General features: G+C 43.8%; 1 protein-coding gene across 2 annotated transcripts in view; it reads right to left on the reverse strand.

The window, feature by feature from the left end:
• LOC140716971 (complement C4-like) overlaps positions 1-25,258 on the reverse strand; it is a 128,260-nt gene that overhangs the window by 62,268 nt on the left and 40,734 nt on the right. For both annotated transcript variants that reach the window (XM_073030173.1, XM_073030181.1), the window contains exons 15-21: positions 24,170-24,296; positions 23,165-23,236; positions 17,255-17,449; positions 14,458-14,572; positions 11,561-11,631; positions 9,644-9,783; positions 6,344-6,553 (exon numbers count right to left, since the gene is read on the reverse strand). In XM_073030173.1, the coding sequence (XP_072886274.1) occupies positions 6,344-6,553; positions 9,644-9,783; positions 11,561-11,631; positions 14,458-14,572; positions 17,255-17,449; positions 23,165-23,236; positions 24,170-24,296 (930 nt within the window). The remainder of the gene's footprint in view (positions 1-6,343; positions 6,554-9,643; positions 9,784-11,560; positions 11,632-14,457; positions 14,573-17,254; positions 17,450-23,164; positions 23,237-24,169; positions 24,297-25,258) is intronic.

Here is a 25,258-nt window from a genome sequence, read left to right on the forward strand (position 1 = left end):
AAAGATTTCATTGTGTCCCAAATAACCAAATTTGACATTCCCTCAGTTGTATTTAATTCAAAAAATAGAGAAATTTGCTCTTTCATAAAACTTATAATGGATGAATCTTGTAGCAATATAGCATTAAATCTCCACTGAGGTATCTTCAGTATATTATCAGAAAATTTCAAAGTTAATTTCATAGGTGCATGATCCAACAATGCAATGACATCATACGCACAATCAGCAACAGAGAGCAACAATCACATGTCCAGCAAAAAATAATTAATTCTTGAGTATTTATGGTATACATGTGGAAAAAAAGAATAATCCCTATCATTAGGATACATAAATCTCCAAGTATCAACCCGACTGTAATCTAATAGAGAAGAATTAATACAGGTCACAGCTTTGTTAGGAAGCGACAGATTGGTGGACGATCTATCAATCGACAGATTGAGACAGCAGTTAAAGTCACCGCCCATAATCAACTTATATTCATTTAAATTCAGCAGCTCAAAAAATAGCTTCTTTTAAAATTCAGGGCTATCTATATTAGGTGCATAAACACACACCATAGCCACCTTTTGAACACATAACAGACCAGTGACAATTAAAAATCTTCCAATTAAATCAGTAATAGTGTTAAAAAGTGCAAAAGGGATTTTAGAATTAATAAAAATAGATACCCCTCTTATTTTATTTACTGACAAAGAATGGAATAAGTGTCCCTTCCAAAATCTAAAAAAAAATGATTTTCATCCTGCCTACGAATATGAGTCTCCTGCGCAAAAATAATATCCGCATGAAGTGTTTTTAATTTCTTAAAAATCTTTTCATGCTTAATAGGTTGGTTCATACCATTCAGGTTCCAAGATATTATATTAATTTTATTAAGATCCATATTTAAAGTTTAATTTGAAATTTTATAAAGTAAGCTAATGCGCTGGTGCAAACTAATTCCGAAGAAAAACAAAGGATGACTTGATCAGAAAGAAAAACAGGATAATTGACAGAAAAAACCTCTCAGAACTGCCCAGTCGAAAAAAAACTAATCTAATAGACCCACCCCCCCTCCCAAAGACTCAGAAACTGTCCAATAGGCGGACAGCATGCTACTCTAATGACCCTTAACCCCTGCCTCCAGGTAGCAGCCCCTGCTTACAAAGTAATACATTACCACCACCAAAAAGACGTAGCAAAGTGTATATAAAGAAATAAACAAGTTCCAAGTATTTTCACATTATGTCTAACAATAGTTAACACCGAACTAACAACTGGCATCTTAGATTCATTTAAAATACATAACCATGTATTAAAAAAAGATAAATCCAACCCACTAATATACTACAACTAATGTTAAAGACTTACAAATCAAAGAAAGAATAAGTATATATATAGTCCAAAACTATATTAACTATTAAAGCAAACAGCAACAGATCAAAGTAAGTCAACCAAGTCCGTGTCTGGGCACTCATAAAACATGGAATGGACTTTCATCGAAGCCACTACAAACAGCTCCCAGCTAAGGATTAACTAGTCAAATTGCTTATGAAATGGACTTAAACTCCTTTATAAATTCCCAACTGTCTTATGGGTAGTCAATCCATTTTGAACGAGAATTAGGAGGAGTAATTATCAAACGAGCCAGATAATGCAGAGAGGGATGACAGTTAATCTTGAAACCTTGTCCTATAATATTATGTCTCCATTATTTTACAACCAAAGAAGCTATTCTTCAGGATGCAAGGAAAAGGGATAAGCTAATTTATAACGGAGCAAAGATTCGTATAGTTGAAGATTTTACCCCAGAGATTTATGCTGAAAGAATTAAATATCGGGAAGTCATGCCTGAATCATGAAGCTGGAAAGATTGTACTAAGTAATCCCATCAGGTTTTGGGAGGACACTCTGCCTACGATGATATGGTGGGAACTCCAGAGCATAGGATACACTGAACGAAGATCACCTGGTCAACAGCTGGTTAGTAAATGTGAGAAAATAAAGTTATGCCAACACAGAGCTGACCCTGGACATGGAATAGGCAAAGTCAATTATCAGAATTATAGAGGGATCCTGACCACCTGGGTAAGTGGGCCAAGGAATGGTGAATGGATTGTCATTCAGAGACATGTGTGGTGTTGCATTTGGGAAAACAAATGAGGTTAAGACATTTGTAGTCAACGGTAGAGTCATGGGGATGCTGAAGACAGAGGGACAAGTACGTGGTTTCCTGAATGTGATGTCACATATACAACAGGGTGGCGAGAAGGACCTCTGGCACATGACCTTCATCAGATGCGGCATTGCGTATAAAAGACAGGATTTTGTCCTGCTGTTGTTTAAGACGTTAGTGAAGCTGGAATATTGCGTTCAGTTTTGGTCACCTTGCTACAGGAAGAATTCCATTAAGCTGGAAAAAAGTGCAGAGTAGATCTACAAGCATAATGCGGGAGACTGAGTTATGGAGTGCTATGGGGAAACGTTGAGTAGTTTGGATCAATTTTTACTGGAGAGCAGGAGAGTGAGGGTTGATCTGGTATAAAATCATGAGGGATATAGATAGGTCAATGGATACAGTTCTTTTCCCAGTGTGGTAAACTAGTGGAATAAGATTAAGGTTAGAGGAGATATATTTAATAGGAACCTTAGGATCAGCATATAAAAATAACACATGCCCTCTCCGACTGCCTTTCCTGGAGGGCAGCTATTTGCCCTACTTTTGTGCCTGTAGCAAGTCCAAGCCACTGGACATACTGTCAGCCACACTTCCTGTACCCTGTATATTCTTCCAAATCCAGCCACAGCTCCTACTGCGCCTTGCTGATGGGTCTGTGAGATGTTTGGCATGCCACCAAAGACTAGCAGATATGCACAGATGTACCATGGAGAGCGTCACTGCCTGATATGTAGGCTCCAATGCACAAGCTTGCAAGAGGCTGTAGAAGGTTTTAGACTCGTCCACTTCCATCATGGGTACAAGCCACTATCGAGGACACCCTCAAAGGGCAGTGCCTCAAAAGGAGGCATTCTTCCGTAAGGACCTTCACCTTTCAGGGCATGTTCTCTTCCTGTCATTACCATCAAGGATGAAGATCCTCAGTCAATGTTTTACTTCTTCCTCTCTGTCTGATTTCTGATTGGCCCATGAACCAATAAACATGACCACATGATTCCTCATTTGCACTATTTATGTATTTTGTCACTAATATTAGTTTTATATCTCTCACTGCACTACAAAACTAGAAATTTCACAACATATGCCAGTGACAATTAAACATGATTCTGATGGAACATGCACAAAATGCTGGGGGAACTCAGCAGGCCAGGCAGCATCTATGGAAAAATAAGCATCAGCATTTTGGGCTGAAACCCATCAGCAGGACTAGAGCAAAAAAAAACTGAGGAATAGATTTGAAAGGTGGGGAGAGGGGAGAGAGAAACACCAGGCGATAGGTGAAACTTGGAGGGGGAGGAATGAAGCAAAGAGCTACAAAGTTGATTGTTGAAAGAGACAGAAGGCCATGGAAGAAAGAAGAAGGGGGTTGGGAGGAGCACCAGAGGGAGGTGATGGGTACGCAAGGAAATAACATGAGAGAGGAAAAGGGATGGGAAATGGTGAAGGGGGGACATTACAGGAAGCTTGAGAAATCAATGTTCATGCCACCAGATTAGATAGATAGATAGATAGATACTTTATTCATCCCCATGGGGAAATTCAAATTTTTTCCAATGTCCCATACACTTGTTGTAGCAAAACTAATTACATACAATACTTAACTCAGTAAAAAAATATGATATGCATCTAAATCACCATCTCAAAAAGCATTAATAATAGCTTTTAAAAAGTTCTTAAGTCCTGGCGGTAGAATTGTAAAGCCTAATGGCATTGGGGAGTATTGACCTCTTCATCCTGTCTGAAGAGCATTGCATCGATAGTAACCTGTCACTGAAACTGCTTCTCTGTCTCTGTATGGTGCTATGTAGAGGATGTTCAGGGTTTTCCATAATTGACCATAGCCTACTCAGCGCCCTTCGCTCAGCTACCGATGTTAAACTCTCCAGTACTTTGCCCACGACAGAGCCCGCCTTCCTTACCAGCTTATTAAGACGTGAGGCGTCCCTCTTCTTAATGCTTCCTCCCCAACACGCCACCACAAAGAAGAGGGCGCTCTCCACAACTGACCTATAGAACATCTTCAGCATCTCACTACAGATTAGAAGTTACCCAAACGAAACATAAGGTGTTGTTCCTCCAACCTAAGTGTGGCTTTATCCTGACAGTAGAGGAGGCCATGGATGGACATATCAGAATGGGAATGGGAAGTGAAATTAAAATTGATGGCCTCTGGGAGATCCCAATTGTTCTGTCAAATGGAGCGTAGAGGCTCGGTGAAGCGGTCTTCCAATTACGTCGGGTCTCACTGATATACAGGAGGCCACATTGGGAGCACCGAACACAGTAAATGACCCCAACAGACTCACAGCTGAAGTGTCTCCTCTCCTGGAAGGACTGTTTGGGACCCTGAATGGTGGTGAGGGAGGAGGTGTAGGGGCAGGTTCAGCACTTGTTCCGCTTGCAAAGATAAGTGCCAGGAGGGAGATCGGTGGGGAGGATGAATGGACAAGGGAGTCCAAAGGAGTCGCATAGGGAGCGATCCCTGTTGAAAGCAGCAAGTGGGTGGGGGGGGGGGGGGTGGAGGGAAAGATGCGTTTAGTGGTTGGATCCAGTTGGAGGTGACAGAAGCTTTAGGGAATTATGTGCTGGACACGAAGGCTGGTGGGGTGGTTCTGATTCTGATGATTCCGATGGAGAGGGTCCAGAGGAGGTTCACAAAAATAATCTGAGGAAGGAATGGGTTAATGCATGAGGAACATAAGATGGCTCTGGGCCTGTACTTACTAGAATTTAGAATAATAAAGGAATATTTCAGTGAAACTATAGAGTGGATGTGAGGAGGATAGTTCCTACAGTATGGGAGTCTGGGACCAGAGGGCGCAGCCTCAGAATACAAGGTTGTCTCTTTAGAACAGAGATGAAGAGGAATTCCTTTAGCTAGAAAGTGGAGGAACTGTGGAATTAATTGTGATGGATGGCTGTGGAGGCCAGCTCATTGGCTATGTTTAACATGGAGCTTGATAAGTTTATGATTAGAAAGGATGTCGAAGGTAATGGGCAGAAGACAGGAGAGTGGGGTTGTGAGGGATGATGAACCAGCCATGATGGAATGGCAGTTGTCATTGCCAGGGGAGATATTGGGGATAAGCTCCTGCTACCTATTAAATGCTCCCAGAGGCATGCAACTTGAATAGCCTCTGACTACCCCAAGTCCAGCTCCTGGGCTTTGTGTGTGGCTTAATTGTTTCAGCTGACAAAAGGAAGGGCAAAGCTGGGTTACTGGCACCTTAAAGCCTGTCATTTTGGGCAGGGGGAGCTTGCCAGCTGTGGGTGGCAGCTCATCCGGGAAAAGGAAATCGCTACTCTGAAACCTCCAGTGCCTTATGACGACACCCACTCATGGGGGACGCTTCAGGAGGAAGCCCGAAGGGAAAAATCCAGAGTTGGAGTCCCTAAGGCAGTTCTATGTTGAGTTCAGTGATGACTGGTAACTCCTGTGAGGCCACTGGTGCCGAACTGTATCGGAGTTTGGGGTTCCCTTGGATTCATCAGGTGCATGGAGAGGGTGGGCTGCTGCATGGCCAACAGCTTGCTCTCCATATTGTTCTTCCTTGGCTTGATTATCATGTAGACAGCTAGGACACAATATCCATGGTCAAGCCTGACCAATGGAGGGCCTCAGAAACTGAGGAACAGACTTGATGGGCTGAATGACCTAGTTCTGTCATATGTCTTATGGTCGTATGCTAATTTTTAAATTCAACATAAAGTCATTTGAATGCTGTTAAACAAGTAAAATGTAGTGGTTAGCATGATGCTATCACAGCATGGCACATTCCAGAGTTTAGAGTTCAATTCCAGTACCGACGGTAAGGAGTCTGTACATCCTCACCGTGGTGTGCGTGGATCTACTGGTTTCCTCCCACAGTCCAAAGCCGTCTCAAAGAGGAAGGTTAAGTTGTCATTGTAATTTGTCTCGTGATTAGGCTAGGGTTAATCGGGTTTGTCAGGGGCTCAAAGGATCGGAAGAGACTGTTCTGCTCTGTATTGCTAAGAAAATAGATTCAGGAAATGGATTATGGACAGAAACCATTCAGGATCCATATTGATAAACTAGCAACAGACAGAAAGTCAAAGTCAACCTTATTGTCACACATAAAAGTAGATGCATGCATGCATGCAATGAAATCTTGCAGTAGCATCAGAGGCACATGGCAAATTGTACATCAGAGGTTGTGTACTCACCAGCACTTTGAGGTACTTTGTGACAGCATCATTTATGGACCATTCGGTGTTGTAGGCAATGACAGTGATTGGAATGTTGCCAATCTCCAAGGGGACGATGGAGAAATAAACAGGATAGGCGGAGTTCGCTTTAATGGTCACCGATCTTGCCTTGTTGTCGCCCGTCGCAGGACTGCAGAGAGAATTGTCGTGTTTCATGTACACCTTCAGCTGGAAGCGAATGGGGACAGTTAGTTCAGCAGAGTGCTACAGTTCTACCGTACAGGAACAAGAAACCAACAACTTCTCAGGAATTTCAAACAGAGAAGTAACAGCAGATCCAAGCAGGATGAACGCTGATTTATATCTCAGCAGCCTCACATCATCCAAGGCTCATTCTAGGAACTCCTCGGATGCCAGGGCTGCAGACACTATCTTAAGCACAGCAAGATGGTGTGTAGTGGGGAAGACTGTTCCCTCAGAGCTCCAGTGACCTTGCCTTGTTCTGACCTCAGGTACTGTCTGCGTGGAGTTTGCAGGTTCTCCTGGTTTCCTCTTATGTCACAGACACATGGTTGGTTTCTCTTTCACTGCTCGTGGCAGGTAAACCGGGATGGCAGGGTGATGTGCATGTGAGAGTGGACAGGTTACAGAGAAATGAGAGTGGAGGGGCTGATGGGATTGCTCAACTGGAAACCAGTATAACCCTTGTGGGCAGAGCGGCTTCTTAAAGTGCCATTGCAAGTATGTAATGTATGGCTTGGACCAGAGGGATAAAGGCGAGCTCTGTGATGTTGGGTAGGTGGGAGAGAGGTGGAGTTGAAGTGAAAATGGCTCAGTTGATCAGCTCCAAAGTCCCCAGGATGGTTTTAGACTTCAACAAAAAGACAATGGTGTAAGAGAGGGACACATTAGTTGGTGTTAGTTTCAACATGGATTAATGCTGGAACAACACCTGTGACATCATTAATTAACATAACTACCTATTTTGTATCACTGGCAACTTGAAAACCTCACACATCATTAATGTGAACAGTAGTCAATTCTAAGCCAAGTATGGATCTCCACTGTAACACCCTACAGCATGAACAGAACCATTGCAATCTGTTTTCTAAGTGGTAATCATTTTCTTTCCATTGTAACTTAGTTCTCGAGTACCTCGGGCTAGTAATTAGTGCACCAGACTTTTATGTAGCACTTTTTCAAATGCACTTGGGAAATGGGAATACATTATATCCATCGACAGACCCCCCTCCCCATTAACTCTCATCGCCATGTCCTGAAAGATCAGGAATGAATCTGGGTCACTGTATAAAATGAAGTTTGCAAGTTCTCCCTGTGACTGCTTGGTTTCCCCAATGTGCTCCTGCTTCCTCCCATATCCCAATGAACTGCAGGTTTGTAGATTGTCCTAATGCACAGTTGAGGAGTGGAATCTGCCTTTCTGTGCCATTCCAAATTACTTTAGTTACTTCAAATTGGTTACGGATTCACTCCACTTGCTGTAGAGTCAGTTATGACAGTGGATGTACCCTGTGCAGACCTCAAAGCTCCATTTTGTTTCCGAGCAAGACAGGTGACTTTGTTCTGCCCATTCACCAACCACCTGATCATCATACCTGTGTATTGTAGGAAAAGAATGTGGGACTTGAGAGGTTAATGGGTTGTTGTAAGTTTCCACTGACCGTGTGGTATTTGGTGGGGTAGTGGGTTGTTAATGTAGCAGAATGGATGGCGTCGGGCCAGGAAATGGGACAATGCAATCGGTCCCAGCTCGTCAACCGCAACGCGTTCTATATTGTCCTGTGGTAACTGTACCATGTAGGCATGTAGAGGCATTGTACAGGATGTCATTGTTCTAAGAAGATATATATTGTTCTCATTGTTCTAAGAGGATATATATAAGGGGCCAGGGGCTGTGAGGAGAAGGAGAAGAAGACAGGGAGAGGACGATATGCAGTCCGTGGAGAAAGACAACAACTAGCAAGACCAGAAGGAACCCCAGGTGGGGACGAAACATCCCAGGTGAAGACCGCGTTCGCTGGCGTGGGTGCTTCATCACACCTGTTCCTGGCCCCGTATGAGTCGTGTGGGAGTGGGATTAACCACACGTTGATAAGTATTGCTTGTATCGGGAAAAGGGCAGTTGCACAGCCGTGGGTAGTTAAGCTAAGCCGCTTTCCGCAATGAAGTGTCACTTATGCTACCAATAAACAAGTGTAATACTGTGATCCGTGGTACAGTCTCATTCTTGTCGCGGATACATTTTCTCTGATACCACGTTCCTGCTTTGTCGGATAATTTTCCGTCCATAACAATTGACCCTGCTCGCAGCGCCAATTGTTATGGACGGAAAATTATCCAACAAAGCAGGAACGTGGTATCAGAGAAAATGTATCCGCGACAAGAATGAGACTGTACCCCGGATCACAGTATTACACTTGTTTATTGGTAGCATAAGTGACACTTCATTGCGGAAAGCGGCTTAGCTTAACTACCCACGGCTGTGCAACTGCCCTTTTCCCGATACAAGCAATACTTATCAACGTGTGGTTAATCCCACTCCCACACGACTCATACGGGGCCAGGAACAGACGTGATGAAGCACCCACGCCAGCGAACGCGGTCTTCACCTGGGATGTTTCGTCCCCACCTGGGGTTCCTTCTGGTCTTGCTAGTTGTTATCTTCTCCACGGACTGCATATCTACCTCTCCCTGTCTTCTGCTTCACCTCACAGCCCCTGGCCCCTATATATCCCCTTAGAACAATGAGAACAATATATATCTTCTTAGAACAATGACATCCTGTACAATGCCTCTACATGCCTACACGGTACAGTTACCACAGGACAATATAGGACGCGTTGCGGTTGACGAGCTGGGACCGATTGCATTGTTCCATTTCCTGGCCCGACGCCATCCATTCTGCTACATTAACAACCCACTACCCCACCAAATACCACCTGCTCAGTGGGAACTTATAGCAACCCATTAACCTCTCAAGTCCCACAGTCTTTTCCTACAATACAACCTGTTACTAATGGCTAGAGCAAGATCAACAACGGAGTAGCAGGATTCAAGGATTTTACTAAATCATGTTAGTGACACTAGCCACTAGGTAACTTGCAGTGTGGGAGCGACAAAACAGGCCTGCCGATATGAAAATGATTCTCCCTCCCCCCCCACCCCACCGCACATAGGAGACGCAATCAATTCAGTATGCAATCAACCAGCCGCATTCGCACTTGCCATGCTCTGCAATCAATCTGATACGGGACAATATCTATGCTAATGATGAAGGGCTGAAGGCTTTCGTCGTACCTCAAATTCCGCGCTGTGATAATTGTACAATACCACTCGCACTTCCAGCTGTTCATTTCTTTTCACAGAATAAGGCAACCGTAGAGAGACAAACACCTTTTTGAAAACTTTCAATGGCTTCGGTTCCGCCACACAAAAACCTTTCATGTGAAAAATAAACACCAGCTTACAAAAGCATATCAAAAATATGCACATAATGAAAAAGTTATTAAATGCTAGACAATAATAAAATGTTCCAGTGGTGTTTGATTAGTTCCTGCATAAGTAGACACCAGCATTGAGAGATAAATTTGATGAGGTCATTAAGTATTTCTATATTGGAAGTCACGGAGGTGTGGTGGTGGATTTGAACCCTCACAGCTCCAGGGACGCAAGTTTGAAACTGGCCTCCAAATATCCCGAGTTTGATCACGTGAGATTCCCACCCCCGACAGCTCCTGGTTCCTCTCGTATCTCAAAGGCCTGGGCCAGTGAGTTAATTGGCTGCTGTAAATTGCTTCTAGTGTATCGAGGAGTGGTGGAATCTGCGGGAAGTTGATAGGAGTGTAGGGAGAAAGCAAAAATGGCATAAGAGAGTAGCTGATTGCTGGCACAGATTAGATGGGCCAAAAGGCATGTTTCTGTATTTTGAGAGTCTACAACAATTCCATTTTTGTAAAAGTCCTTCAATCTGCACTTCGGTACATTTGTGGTCATGGATTGGTCAATTTTAATGATTATTGAATTTTCTGCCCATTAACAGCCCTGTAGTTTTATTTCACTTTATTGAATTAACTTTATTTCGCACATCCTTCACATTCATGAGGAGCAAAAATCTTTACATCATGTCTCCGTCTAAATGTGCAATGTGAAATTTATAGTAACTTGTAATAAATAGTATGTACAACAGGACAGTCATTATAACATAGAAATACAATTGTATCAGTGTGAATTAATCAGTCTGATGGCCTGGAGGAAGAAGCTGTCCCAGAGCCTGTTGATCCTGGCTTTTATGCTCCGGTACCATTTCTGTATTGCTCTATGTTCTATGTTTCCCAGATGGTAGCAGCTGGAATAGTTTGTGGTCAGGGTGACTTGGTTCCCCAATGATCCTTTGGGCCCTTTTATGCACCTGTCTCTGTAAATGTCCTGAATAGTGGGAAGTTCACATCTACAGATGCACTGGGCTGTCTGCACCACTCTCTGCAGAGCCCTGCGATTGAGGGAAGTACAGTTTCCGTACCAGGCAGTGCTGCAGGCAGCCAGGGTATCTCAAATGTGCCCCTGTAGAAAGTTCTTAGGATTTGGGGACTCATGCCAAACTTCTTCAACCTTCTAAAGTGAAAGAGGTGCTGTTGTGCTTTTTTTCACCACACAGCCAGTATGTACAGACCTCGGTCATGTGTATGCTGAGGAACTTAAAGCTGTTCATCCTTTCAACTCCATATCCATTGATGTCATTGGGGTTGTCAATACGTGTCAATACATATTGCACACTTTAGTATAAAACGTTTTACAGTGACCCTGTGAGTTTAAAGGAAGTGGGGATATAGAGACTCTCCAATGTGCCATGACCCTGACCCATGTCCCTGACCCATGACCCTGACCCTTGACCCTGACCCATGACCCTGACCCATGTCCCTGACCCATGCCCCTGACCCATGTCCCTGACCACTGCTATGCTGGAACCCAATCTCAGCTCTGACAATTTACCCCGCCCATGGTAGCAATCCCTGCTTGCACTCAGACCATTCAGTAAACTGAATACCCAGACTATCAGGTTATTCGAGCAATTTGGATGCTGGGTTATCAGGGTTTTACATTACTTCACTGCTCTACAATGTTGACATGAAGTAGACGGACTCCTCCCTTAAACACATGCAAAGTAATTTAATGCATCAATTGGTACAAAACATCGGACAAAAAAAAGTTCTTCACCTTTTTTATCAAACAGTCCAACTGCTTGAATTTCCCAGGTGGTTATGGAATCAGGAATGTCAATTCCCTTGCTATGAACACAGAAGAATATAAATAGTCATTATACACTTGGGATGAATCATACAGGATGGCAAAAAAAAAAACACCACAGCTGTGGCAACTCTGAAATAATTTTTTTTTAAAAATGCTAGGAACACTCAGCTGGTCAGTCAGCATCTGTGGAGAGAGAAGCAGTGTTAGTGATTCAGGTTGAAGTCACTTAATCAGAAATGGGAAGATGAGAAAATGGTTTTGTGGAGAATTTTAGCTGGAGGGGGATAGGACAAAGGGAATATCTCTGATAGGGTGAAGGCAGGACAGCTGTGAGGATAGCCAGGGAAGTGGTTAGGGTTAATGGAGACGGATAGAGGGAGATAACATGAACAAAAGCTATCAATTGAAGCCAAAGATGGGATGACAATACAAATAAAGGAATGTAAAATCTGTGAAATGCAGAGCGGTGGTAATCAGAGAATAAATCTCAGCCAGTGTCACAGGGGGGATAACCTGGGGCAGAATTGGCCTGTTCTGGCACACAGAAAGTGAGTTACCTGAAGTTCATATGGAGGTTGAACTGTGCCTAGTCAGAAGGTGAGGTGCTCTTCCTCAAGTTGTTTTGGCCCTCAGTATCACAGCACAGGAAGTCAGAGTGGGATAGGGGTGGAGAATTAAAATTGATATGGCTGCTGTGGTTTGAAATCTTTGCCTCTCAGCATGTGTTGGATGCATTACTACACTTGAGGAAAAGCACCTCACCTTCTGCCTGGGTACGGTTCAGACTCTATATGAACTCCAGGTAACTCACTTTAGCAAAGAATTACATTAGCAAGGAATCTCAATCAGTTTGAGAAGTGATTGAGGCGTGGTAAGTGGATTTCGTACAGGTTAGTGTGCCGCGATGCTTTTTGGAAAGTCAAACCAGCGGAGGACTTAAAACTATGAATGACAGGATACAGGAGAGTGGAATAGAACAGAGGGTCCTCAAATGCAGGTAATTGGGGCTAGTTGGGTGGGTGCTTTGTACAGCAAGAACTTGTTGGGCCATATGGTATGTATCCATGCTATATTGTTCTTCAACTCTATAACAGTGCAGAGAAGGAGGTACGATCTCTCTGGTGAGCTCACATCTGAAAATTACCTCCTCCCATCAGAGTGTTTTCCCCTTCACCAACTTCCACTATTTACAAAATTTAGAAGGAGTAGGCCCTCTAGCCCATTCCACCACTAAATAAGAACATTGATGATACAATTGTTTCCACTTTCCTGTTTACCCCCATTACCCTCATTTCCTCTCACGTCCCAAGAATCTGTTGACCTCTGCTTGGTCATCATTGCATTAGCGTTCAGGAGACCATGAAAGATAAATTTATTGCAAAGCTGTAAACCACCTTGGGATTCCTGTAAGTCCAGCATCTATTACCCATCAGTATTTTCCCTTGAGAAAGTCAGGTGGGCGTGGGGAGAGGGTTTAGTGAGCAGCCTTCGCGGACAGCTGTCCTTCCTGAGAAACACCTCCCACTATGCTCTCAGGGGAAATCTGGTATTGACTGGGTATTGCAAATTCAGGAAACGACTTGTCTGTGAATGAAGGTAAACTGAGCCCTGCTAGTGGCTCGAGCAGCTTGGAACTGACCAGAAGAAACAAGTTCTTTACTGGAAGAGCAATGAAGTACAGATGCCTGTAGCCTTGGGCCAGGTCTAATGGGAAGTGGGGAAAGGCTAGCCAAATCAGCCAGAATCAATGAAATCCATTGGAAATGGATCATTGGAAATGATGATGAAAGGGAATAAGAAGGGTGTAGAAAGTCTGAAAATTCCAGCATTGGGAGCTGATGTCCCCACATTGGAAACATGCAGATTTAATTGTGCAATGGCAAACATCTGGCCAGTGTGAACTGCTGTTCCCAGGTATTCTGTGACAATACAGAACACCACGTACCACCACAGCTAACAAAGTATATCTACATCTAGCAGGCTAAAGAAATTCAACATGGCCCCATCAATCTTCACCAATTTTCACCGATGCACTGTAGAGAGCATCCTGTCCAAAACAGAGCAGTTGCCATTCAAAGATATTGCAGAGTTGTGTGCAGAGATCAGCCTCCCAACTATGGACTCTGCAAACACTTTTCACTACCTCAGAAACAATGTAGTCAAAGGCCCAATCCACTTCAGACATTCTGTCTTCATGCCAACTCAAAAATCAGGTGAAGGATACAAACCCTTGGAAGCACATCTGCCAGGCTCAAAGATAATTCTATCCCTCTGTTAATGAACAGTGCCCTAGTATAAAATGGACTCTTAACATCACAGTCTACCTCGTTATGGTCTTGCAACTTATTGTCTGCCCAAACTGCACTTTCTCTGTAACATTTCTGCACTCTGTTATTGTCCTCCTATGTCTGCCTCAATGTGCTCTTTTCGCAATGAAATTATTTGTATGGATGGCTTGCAAAGCAAGGTTTTTCCATGTTTCATTACATGTAGCAATCAGGACCACGGACAGTTATTCTTGAAGGAGCTGCATGCTTGCAGTTAACCAAATGGTGTGAATCATGTATATGTTTCCATCGGACCCAGAAAAGGTCATTGTGCCTCTTCGTGCCTAACCAGCTATTTTTGTCAAGGATGAAAAATAGCAGCACTAGAATGAAGAAGGATTAGCAATACATTTACACATCAGCATGGTGAGCGATATATTGAAGTGCAATCACTAGGTCTTGCTAGATAATGGCCTGGTCCACTGTGGCTCAGTGTTCCAGTGACATACCCCTTGGTTGAAGGTGCGGATGAGAGCAGAGGGAAGGGAGCGGGGCAGGCGGAGAACGGTGGGCCCATATCTTAATGTGGAGACGTACCTGTAGAGCCCTTTCTGTATGTGAGGAGATGTCGTCCAAAGCCAGCTGTGTTTGAACACACTGCGAATTTTGACCTGAGTCTCATCAAAATAGTCATCCTCATCACTGCCAGATGCTATAATTAATATTTCATTGCTGAGTTTAATTTCCAGGTAGTTTCAATCAATTCATCTCAAAAACAGCTTCACAGTTTTATTCTTTAACATTCCTGCTATATAGATAGGCCAATTGAAATAACTCCCAAAAGCCAGTTAATAAAATATTCATAATAATAAGAAATCAGAGCTTGAATGCACCATTCCATTCCCCGGCCCTATTCTAGCAGTCCACAAAGATCTTGGCTGATCTTGTACCACAGCGTCACTTCCCTCTAATCTTCAATTATTTCTCCAATATCCAAAAGCTTATCCATCTCAGGTCTGACTGAACTTCCTCTGCATTCCAGCATGAAAAATTATCATGGTCAATGGTTATCAAAACAGGGTGGAAATTGTATTGTGGTTCATGGATGTCAGTGTTGGGTGAGTTTGTAGTATCTATAGGCAGTGGATATGAGTACTAGATGGGGATTATAGTCAATGGATGCTGATACTCGATTTGGATTTCAATGGATATTAGTACTGGGTGGGGATTGTTCTGTAATGAATGGTGATCAATATTTGGTGGGGATTCCTTCTGTGCTGTCTGACCATTTAGCAGACATCATAATAATACCTTCAGTACAGTTATCATACAGTATTACAGGTTCTCCCTGGGTTACAGACACCCAATTTATGGACACCAAGCATAGGAATGACTGTTTGAGATACCAGCGGGATGGGAGGAATGTGTATTTTTCAGCTCCAGCAGGGCTGCAACATCTACAGCCTGGTGGCAACAGGGCATCTCCCTGTGGTGTCTCTCCCCACCCAAAGCATCATCAGTCGGTTCCTGGGTGGAGCCGAGCAGAGCTGGGAGTGCTGAGCAGATACTTTCTGCCAATCCCGGAATCAGTGAGGGCATTCGGTGGTAGCTCTCCCCATGCCTGCTCACTCTCTTCTCTTCACTGTCTCCATGATCCTCTGCCACACACTATTCTTCATTTCTGACTTGCGAGCAGTTTGGCTTACGATCAGTTCTCAATATTGGTACCCAATGACCATAATGGCTGAAATCCCCATCAAATACTTACAAGAGTATGAACCAGTGGTAAAACGTAGTCAAGTACAGCTCAGGAGCAGGCCATTCAGCCCACAATGTTGTGCTGAACCAGCTAAAATGCAAATCAAAAACTCCCAAACACTAACCCCTCCTACCTACACCATGTCCATATCCCTCCATCCTCCTTACATCCATATGTCTATCCAAGCATATCTTAAAAGCCTCTAATGTATTTGCCTCTACCACCATATCAGGCAGTGCATTCCAGGCATCCACGACCCCTGAATAAAAAAACTTACCCCGCAAACTTACCCAATTGAAATATCAATTCAGATATTGATATTCTTCAACTACAATTTAATTTCCATTCAATATCAGTTTACATTGACCACAACTGAAAACAATCCTGATCCCATGCTGATATCCACTACTTTTAGTGACTGCAATCCTCACTCAATATTCATAACCATTGTCCACTATCCCACTCATATCACTACCCATTGTCTACAAACCCCACCCATATCTCTATTTACTGTCTACAATCCCCACCCAAATCACTATCCATTGTCTACAATCCCACCCACATCATTATCCATTGTCTACAATCCCCACCCACATCACTATCCATTGTCTACAAACCCCACCCATATCTCCAATCACTGTCTACAATCCCCACCCACATTACTACCCATCGTCTACAAACCCCATCCATATCATTATTTATTGTCTACAATCCACATCCATATCATTATCCACTGTCTACAAACCCACCTATATCACTAATGTTGGTGCATGGTCAGGTGGTTAAGGCTTTGGGCTGGCGATCTGAAGTTCGTTAGTTCGAGCCTCAACCGAGGCAGTGTGTGTGTCCTTGAGCAAGGCACTTAACCACATACTGCTCCTTCATGTTTATAGCCCAGTATGGCAGTTGGTTCAGTATGAACAAGACAAGACATTGTCTACAATCCCCAGCCACATCGTTATCCTTTGTCTACAATCCCCACTCATATTGCTATCCATTGTCTACAATCCTCACTCACATCATTATTCATTGCCTACAAACTCCACCCATATGGCTATCCACTGTCTACGAACCCCACCCATTATGGCTATCCATTGTCTAAAATCCCCACCCATATCATTATCTATTCTCTACAATTCACACTTATATCATTATCCATCATCTACAAATGACTCCTATCACCATGAAATGCTGATAGCTTCAGCCTATACTGATTACAAACCACTCCCAACATCTGACTCCATTGACTACAATACAATCCCAATCCAGTATTGATATCTATTGATTATAATTATTACAATCCCCATCTAGTACTGATATTAATTGATGGCAATATAATCCTCAGCCAATATTAGTGTCTGTTGACTACAATGATTACATTGGCCAATCATTATTCATATCCATTGACTACAATAACTGCTCATCGCTGTGTAGGTGGCTAAAATTATGTCTGATTATATACACTGTCCCAACCTTTTGTTCAGTAATAGGCACCTGATTGGCCACCGACCCCCATATCCACCACACCCGAACTTTAGTGAAATGACTTCTCCCCAGCAGAAAAATCCCAGGAGCATAAAATACCTTTTCCTCTGGTGCATTTTAGAAAACATTGACCAGGGTGAGTACACTTACTTCTGCCCACAGCATTCACCACACAGGACTGGTTTTTCCTCAGTGCGGCTGCATACTCGCAGCAGTCAAGGAAAGCTTTCTGACACTCCTCCTCCTTCACCCTCTTTGCCCGCTCCTCACAGCTCTTCTTCATCGGGATCAAGTTGATGCCGTCCGAGCAGCACTTGTACAACTCCTTATCAGTGTAGAGGCTCACTGAGGGGAAAACAAAGTCACGTTGGGTGGTGCTTCTACTTCTGCCCTTCTGTATGGAGGGGCTATCAAACCAGAATGTAGCTGTAATTTGAAGTGATGCCATTTGCCCAACGGGGTCGAGGGAATTTGTGGAAGCATACCCTGGGGGTCCGTTCATGCCCCTGTTCTTCGCAACATCAATATCTGTCTGTGGACTTGTATAATCCTGCCCCATATGGACTAAGACTCAACATATGGTGTGTTGGGGGTATGGGAGGCTCAGTCGCTGATACTGTTGTAATGTGCAAAGCTGTTTAACTTGGAGAGGAAGAGTTCAATATGCACCCTTGGGCGAGGTTAACTTTGAGCCCATAGCAAAGTTACATTGCTCCCACTACAACTCCATCAAGGCAAATTGTTCATGATCCTGAACTTTGTTACATTTGCAAGGACATCACTGGCAATGAACAATGGCCACCCACTCTGCACCCCACTGGCTTTCTTCGCACTGGACTAATTGGTTCAGAATGAAGAGAGGTGTATTGCAGGGAATGGTGCCGCACACACATTTTTTCATAATTTGTATCAATGATTTGGATGAGAACGTGGGTGCCATGATGGTCAGTATGCAAATTACTCTAACATGTCTTTTATATGTGGACAGTGAAGAAAATTATCCAAGATTGCTTTTGGGATCATGATCAGTGGGCGGAGGAATGGCAGATGCAGTTTAATTCAGGTCAATGTGAAGAGTAGTATCTTGGAAAGACAAATCAGGGCAGGACCAGAGCAATCAATGGGCGGGGCCTCATGATTGTCAGAGTAAAGGGGAGCTCTGGTGCAAGTATTTGTTCCCTCAAAGTGGCCACACAGGCAAGGCTGGTGAAGAAGGCATTTGGAATGTTTGACTTCATCATTTAGGATACTGAGTACAAAAGTTGGGATGTCATGTTACAAACGTTCAACATGTTGGTAAGGTCACATTTGGAGTACTGTGTATAGTTCTGGTCACCCTGCTGTAGGAAGGACGTCATTAACCAGGAAAGAAAACAAAACTGATTTAAGACCATAAGATATAGGAGCAGAAGTAGGCCATTTGGCCCATCGAGCCTGCTCTGCCATTCAATCATGGGCTGATCCAATTCTTCCAGTCATCCCCACTCCCATGCTTTCACCCCATACCCTTTGATGCCCTGGCTAATCAAGAACCTATCTATCTGTGCCTTGAATACAGCCAATGATTGGGCCTCCACAGCTGTTCATGGCAACAAATTCCACAGATTTAACACTCTCTGACTAAAGTAATTTCTCCGCATCTCAGTTCTAAAAGGACGTCCTACAATCCTGAAGTCATGCCCTGTAGTCCTAGAATCCCCTACCATGGGAAAGAACTTTGCCATAACTAAACAACACACAGAAAATGCTGGTGGAACACAGCAGGCCAGGCAGCATCTATAAGGAGAAGCACTGTCGGCGTTTCAGGCCGAGACCCTTCGTCAGGATTAACTGAAAGGAGAGATACTAAGAGATTTGAAAGTAGTGGGGGGAGGGGGAAATGCAAAATGATAGGAGAAGACCGGAGGGAGTGGGATGAAGCTAAGAGCTGGAAAGGTGATTGGCAAAAGTGATACAGAGCTGGAGAAGGGAAAGGATCATGGGACAGGATGCCTCGAGAGAAAGAAAGGGGGAAGGGGGAGCACCAGAGGGAGATGGAGAACAGGCAGGGTGATGGGCAGAGAGAGAGATAAAAAAACAAACAACTAAATATGTCAGGGATGGGGTAAGAAGGGGAGGAGGGGTATTAACGGAAGTTAGAGAAGTCAATATTCATTCCATCAGTTTGGAGGTTACCCAGCTGGTATATAAGGAGTTGCTCCTCCGACCTGAGTGTGGATTCATCTTGACAGTAGAGGAGGCCATGGATAGACATATCAGAATGGGAATGGGACGCGGAATTAAAATGTGTAGCCACTGGGAGATCCTGCTTTCTCTGGCGGACCGAGTGTAGGTGTTCAGCAAAACAGTCTCCCAGTCTGCGTCGGGTCTCACCAATATATAAAAGGCCACACAGTGGGATCCCGTTGGAGGTGGCGAAAGTTACGGAGAATTATACATTGGACCTGGAGGCTGGTAGGGTGGTAGGTGAGTACTAGGGGAACCCTATCCCGAGTGGGGTGGTGGGCGGATGGGGTGAGGGCAGACGTGCGGGAAATGGGAGAGATGTGTTTGAGAGCAGAGTTGATGGTGGAAGAAGGGAAGCCCCTTTGTTTAAAAAAGGAAGACATCTCCTTCGTTCTGGAATGAAAAGCCTCATCCTGAGAGCAGATGCTGCGGAGACGGAGGAATTGTGAGAAGGGGATAGCATTTTTGCAAGAGACAGGGTGGGAAGAGGAATTGTCCAGGTAGCTGTGAGAGTCTGTAGGATTATAGTAGATATCAGTAGATAAGCCATCTCCAGAGATGGAGACAGAAAGATCAAGAAAGGGGAGGGAGGTGTCAGAAATGGACCAGGTAAATTTGAGGGCAGGGTGAAAGTTGGAGGCAAAGTTAATGAAGTCAACGAGCTCGGCATGTGTGCAGGAGGCAGCGCCAATGCAGTCGTCGATGTAGCGAAGGAGAAGAGGGGGACGGATACTGGTATAGAGTTGGAACATAGACTGTTCCACAAAGCCAACAAAAAGGCAGGCATAACTGGGACCCATGCGGGTGCCCATGGCTACACCCTTGGTTTGGAGGAAGTGGGAGGAGCCAAAGGATAAATTATTGAGAGTAAGAACTAATTCTGCTAGACGGAGGAGAGTGGTGGTAGAGGGGAATTGGTTAGGTCTGGAATCCAAAAAGAAGCGAAGAGCTTCGAGACCGTCCGGGTGGGGGACGGAGGTATATAGGGACTGGGCGTCCATGGTGAAAATAAGGCGGTGGGGGCCAGGGAACTTAAAATCATTGAAAAAATTCAAAATGTGAGAATTTGCCATTTCTAATCTGCTTAGACCTTTTAACATTCGAAATGTTTCTATGAGATCCCTCCCTCATTCTCCTGAACGCCAGGGAATACAGCCCAAGAGCTCCCAGATGTTCCTCATGCAGTAACCCTTTCATTCCTGGAATCATTCTCGTGAATCTTCTCTGAACCCTCTCCAATATCAGTATATCCTTTCTAAAATAAGGAGCCCAGAACTGCACACAATACTCCAAGTGTAAACATAGAAACATAGTAAACCTACAGCACAATACAGGCCCTTCAGCCCACAAAGCTGTACTGAACATGTCTTTACCATAGAACTACCTAGGCTTACCCATAGCCCTCTATTTTTCTAAGCTCCATGTATCAATCCAGGAGCCTCTTAAAAGACCCTATCATTTCCATCTCCACCATCGCCGCTGGCAGCCCATTCCATGCATTCACCAGTCTCTGCATAAAAAACTTATCCCTGACATCTCCTTGTACCTACTTCCAAGCACCTTAAAAATATGCCCTCACGTGCTAGCCATTTCAGCCCTGGGAAAAAGCCTCTGGCTATCCACACGATCAATGCCTCTCATTATCTTGTACACCTCCATCAGGTCACCTCTCATCCTCTGTCTCTCCAAGGAGAAAAGGACAAGTTCACTCAACCTATTCTCATATGGCATGCTCCCCAATCCAGGCAACATCCTTGTAAATCTCCTCTGCACCCTTTCTATGTCTTCCATGTCCTTCCTGTAGTGAGGTAGTCTCCCGAGTGCCTTATAGAGACTCAACATCACATCCCTCCTCTTATATTCTATACCTCTAGAAATGAATGCCAACTTTGCATTTGCCTTTTTCACTACTAACTCAACCTGGAGGTTAACCTTTAGGGTATCCTGCACAAGGACTTCCAAGTGCCTTTGCATCTCTGTACTTTGAATTCTCTCCCCATCTAAATAATAGTCTGCCCATTTATTTCTTCCACCAAAGTGCATGACCATACGTTTTCTAACATTGCATTTCATTTGCCACTTCTTTGCCCATTCCTCTCTGCAGGCTCTCTGTTTCCTCAACACTACTCGCTCCTCCACCTATCTTTGTATCATTTGCAAATTTAGCCACAAATCCATCAATACCATAGTCCAACTCATTGACGTACATTGTAAAAAGCAGCGGTCCCTACACCGACCCCTGTGGAACTCCACTGGCAACCAGCAGCCAGTCAGAATAGGATCCCTTTATTCCCACTCTCTGTTTTCTGCCGACCAGACAATGCTCCACCCATGCTAGTAACTTCTAGTAACATTTGTAAGCATGTTATTAGATCTTTAGGGTTTCAGTGACAAGGAGAGGCTGGATAAGCTATGGGGCTTTACTTTCTGGAGCGTGAGGGTGCGGAGTGACCTTTTAGAAGTTTATAAAAATGAGGAGCATAGATAAGGTGAACAAACACAATCCTTTCTATTCAATAGAGAGTCTAAAACTAGTGGGTGTAGGTTTTAACTGAGAAAGGAATGATTTAAAGGGGACATAAGAAGCAACAGAGGGTGTTGAGTAATTGGATCAAGTTGCCAGAGGAGGTGGTGGAGGCAGGAGCACCTGCAACATTTAAAAGACATTTGGACAGTTACATGGATAAGAGAGATTTAGCAGGATATGGGCCAAAAACAGAAAAACCAGCTAGGCAGCTTGCCCAGCATAGATGAGTTGGGCTGAATGGCCTGCTTTCCTTACTCTATAACTCAAAGAACGTGCTCATGGCTTCATTAAGAAGTATCCTGCCCAAACAATTTGATTGAATATGTGAATGTGGATTAAATAAAATGTAAGGGAAGGTCATGAAATTGATATGGGTTTTAGAGAGGCTTTCGACAAGATCCCACATGCTGTAATCTGGATCACAAACAAAATGAGCTGCTGGAGGAACACAACAGGTATCTGTGGAGGGATACTGGCAGTTGACCCTTCAGGTGGAGAGATCCTGAATCTGGACAGGGTGAAGAGGGGTGATAGCTAGTTTAAACAAGAAATGAAGAGCAGGAGTAGAGCAAGAACTGACCGGTGATAAGTAGGTACAAGAGAGGAAGAGTGATAGGAAGATTGATGGGAGGGGGGAAGATTAAAGTGAAAATCGCAACAGAGGGCAACAGTGGGTTGCAGGAGTAGGTCTGTGAGGAGTTCGCATTTCAGGAGAGAACAGTTCTGATGGAACAATTCTCACACTCTCACTCAGATGCTGCCTGACCTGCTGAGTATTTCCAGCACCTTTTGTTTATTTTAGATATCCAATTTATTTTTACTTGTCAGTGGGCCTGAGCTCACCAGAGTTTAGTAGAATGAAGGGAGATCTTATTGAAACTTATTGAATATTGAAAGAGCTGAATAGAGTGGATGTGGAGAGGATGTTTTCTATAGTAGGCGAGTCCAGGACCAGAGGGCACAGCCTCAGAATTGAGGTACATCCATTTAGAACAGAGATGAGAGAATATTTCTTTAGCCAGAGGGTGTTGAATCTGTGGAATTCATTGCCACAGATGGCTGCGCAGACCAAATCATCGGCTACATTTAAGGTGGAGGTTGATAGGTTCTTGATTAGTCAGGGTTACAGGGGGTAGCCAGGACAGTGGGGTTGAGAGGGATAATAAATCAGCCTCTTTGGATTGGTGGAGCAGACTTGATGGACCGAATGGCCCAGTTCTGCTCCCAGATCTTATGTTCTTATGGTCTTATGTTTTAATATATTTTGGTGTTTTGATGAGTCGATCGTATTCTGGCTTCTTCCTTACATTTTCCCATGTACTGTGCTTGGATATCAAGTGATCGCTTTGTCCTCTTGCTGTCTGATTTGCAAAAGTACCCTGTCAGGAAGCAATGACAGCAAATTAGAATTCCGAAACCTCCAGGCTAGAGATATCCAGCAGTATACCGTACCTGGTCAATTTTATCTTCCTCCCCGTCCTGTACCAAATCATAGAACAGAAGAATAGGAACACAACCTACAGCCCACAATGTCTACATCAAACACAATACCAAATTAAACTCTGTCTCCACATGATGCATAGCCTCCATACCCTGGTCTAAAAGTGTTCGGGACACCGCTGTGTATCTGCGTCAGCCACCCCGGCACCATTCAGCAGATGTCTGAATAATGAAGGAAAATCTAATTCAGAATCATTTTGCCAAGGTAGAAATGTCAAATGCTAGACCAGGGGACATGCATTTGAAAGAAGATGCACAGGGCATGTGGAGAAGAAATATTCTAAGTGTTTAAGAAGGTAGACATGTGAATATGAATGGATGCCGACAATGTGGATCTTGTACTGGCAGTATAAAATTTGTTTAATTTGGGATTGTGTTTGACACAGATATTGTGGGCTGAAAAACCTTTTCCTGTGCTGTACTGTTCTTTGTTCTATCCGATTGTTTGGAAAATCTGATGGACCGACATCCGGCTCACTCATTAGTCCAGAGTGTGAGCTGGGATGTGTACTTCTAGAGTCAGGAACATGGGTGGGTTTGGAACCAGGATCCAGAATTCTTGTAGGTTTTCCCCTCCCTTTAAACTCACCGTGATCACAGAAAATTTATTACACTATTGAGCAACATGAATTAGAAGTGCAATTGAATTTCAATGGAATTAACATACAACAGTCTAGAACACCTGACAGTCTGGAACCTAGGATGCTGAATTAACAGATTCTTCACAAAAGTTGTTATTGATTCCTATCAATGCTTACTTGTTCCCGTTGACACAAACTGAAGCTACCATATACTTCATTGACTCGACTTACCATCCCGGAGCTTAGAGGTGGCGGCACTGGAAATAAAGGTCAGTCCGGCATCCATGAAGACATGAGCACTATCAGCCCCTCCTCCAAAGCTGCAGCCAAGGTCATAAGAGTTCATCTGTTCAAAGACCTGAACAGAGACATGTTTCCCAAAGGGGTGAGAAGAGAACAGTAATATCATTGTGTTTTTCACAGTCTCATGATACCTTAAAAAGCTTCGGTGAAGGTAGTCATTATTGTTAATGAAGGAAGCTCTCAGCTAACTCTGATCAGGGCCATAGACAGATGTAGATGGAAACAGGCCCTTCTGCCTTTCGTCCACGCTGACTTCAACCACTAATCTTTCTTCAAGCCCATTTTTTATTCTACCCACATTCCCATCACTATTCCTTCAGTTTCTATCACCCAACAAAACACCAGGGTAACTTGTAGTGGCCAGTCAGTCCACCAACTGGCACGTCTTTGGAATGCAGGAGGAAAGCAGAGCACCCGGGGAAAACGCGTGTGGACACAGGAAGAACATGGAGATTGATGGAGATTGGGATTGAACCCAGTCCTCTGCTGCTACAGGAAGCAATTCTATCAACTGTCTGCCACAATGTTCCCATAAATACACTAAGCTTGCTGTTCTAGTTCACACTGAAACAGTAACTCAGCTGCTCCCTCCTGAGATGCTGCCTGACTGCTGAATGTTGCCGACATTTTCTGCTTTTCCATTTGGACAAGTATGAAGGATGGCCAAATGCTGATTTGCTTAATACAAGTTAATTTAACATTGAAACACAAAGTGCTGGAAACATGCCACCAGCCAGGAAACAGAGTTAGTGTTTTAGTTTTGAGATCCTTCTTACACAAGGAAACAGAAAGAACCAGCACCAAACAACCAACAGAAGCCAATGTGTCTGTTGTGTGAAAAAGTTTTCAAATGAGGCAATGAAACCATCCAGGCTGCTTTAACATTTGAAGAGAATATACTCTGACAAAGCAAACAAGAACTTGGCTTATTTTCAGTCACTTCATGAAAACGTTCCAAAACAGAAAAGACTTCAGTTCAAAACAATGATGGGTTGCATGCTTTGTTATGTACCCCTA

This window comes from Hemitrygon akajei, chromosome 2 (genome assembly GCF_048418815.1).
Source record: "Hemitrygon akajei chromosome 2, sHemAka1.3, whole genome shotgun sequence".
NCBI lineage: Eukaryota > Metazoa > Chordata > Chondrichthyes > Myliobatiformes > Dasyatidae > Hemitrygon > Hemitrygon akajei.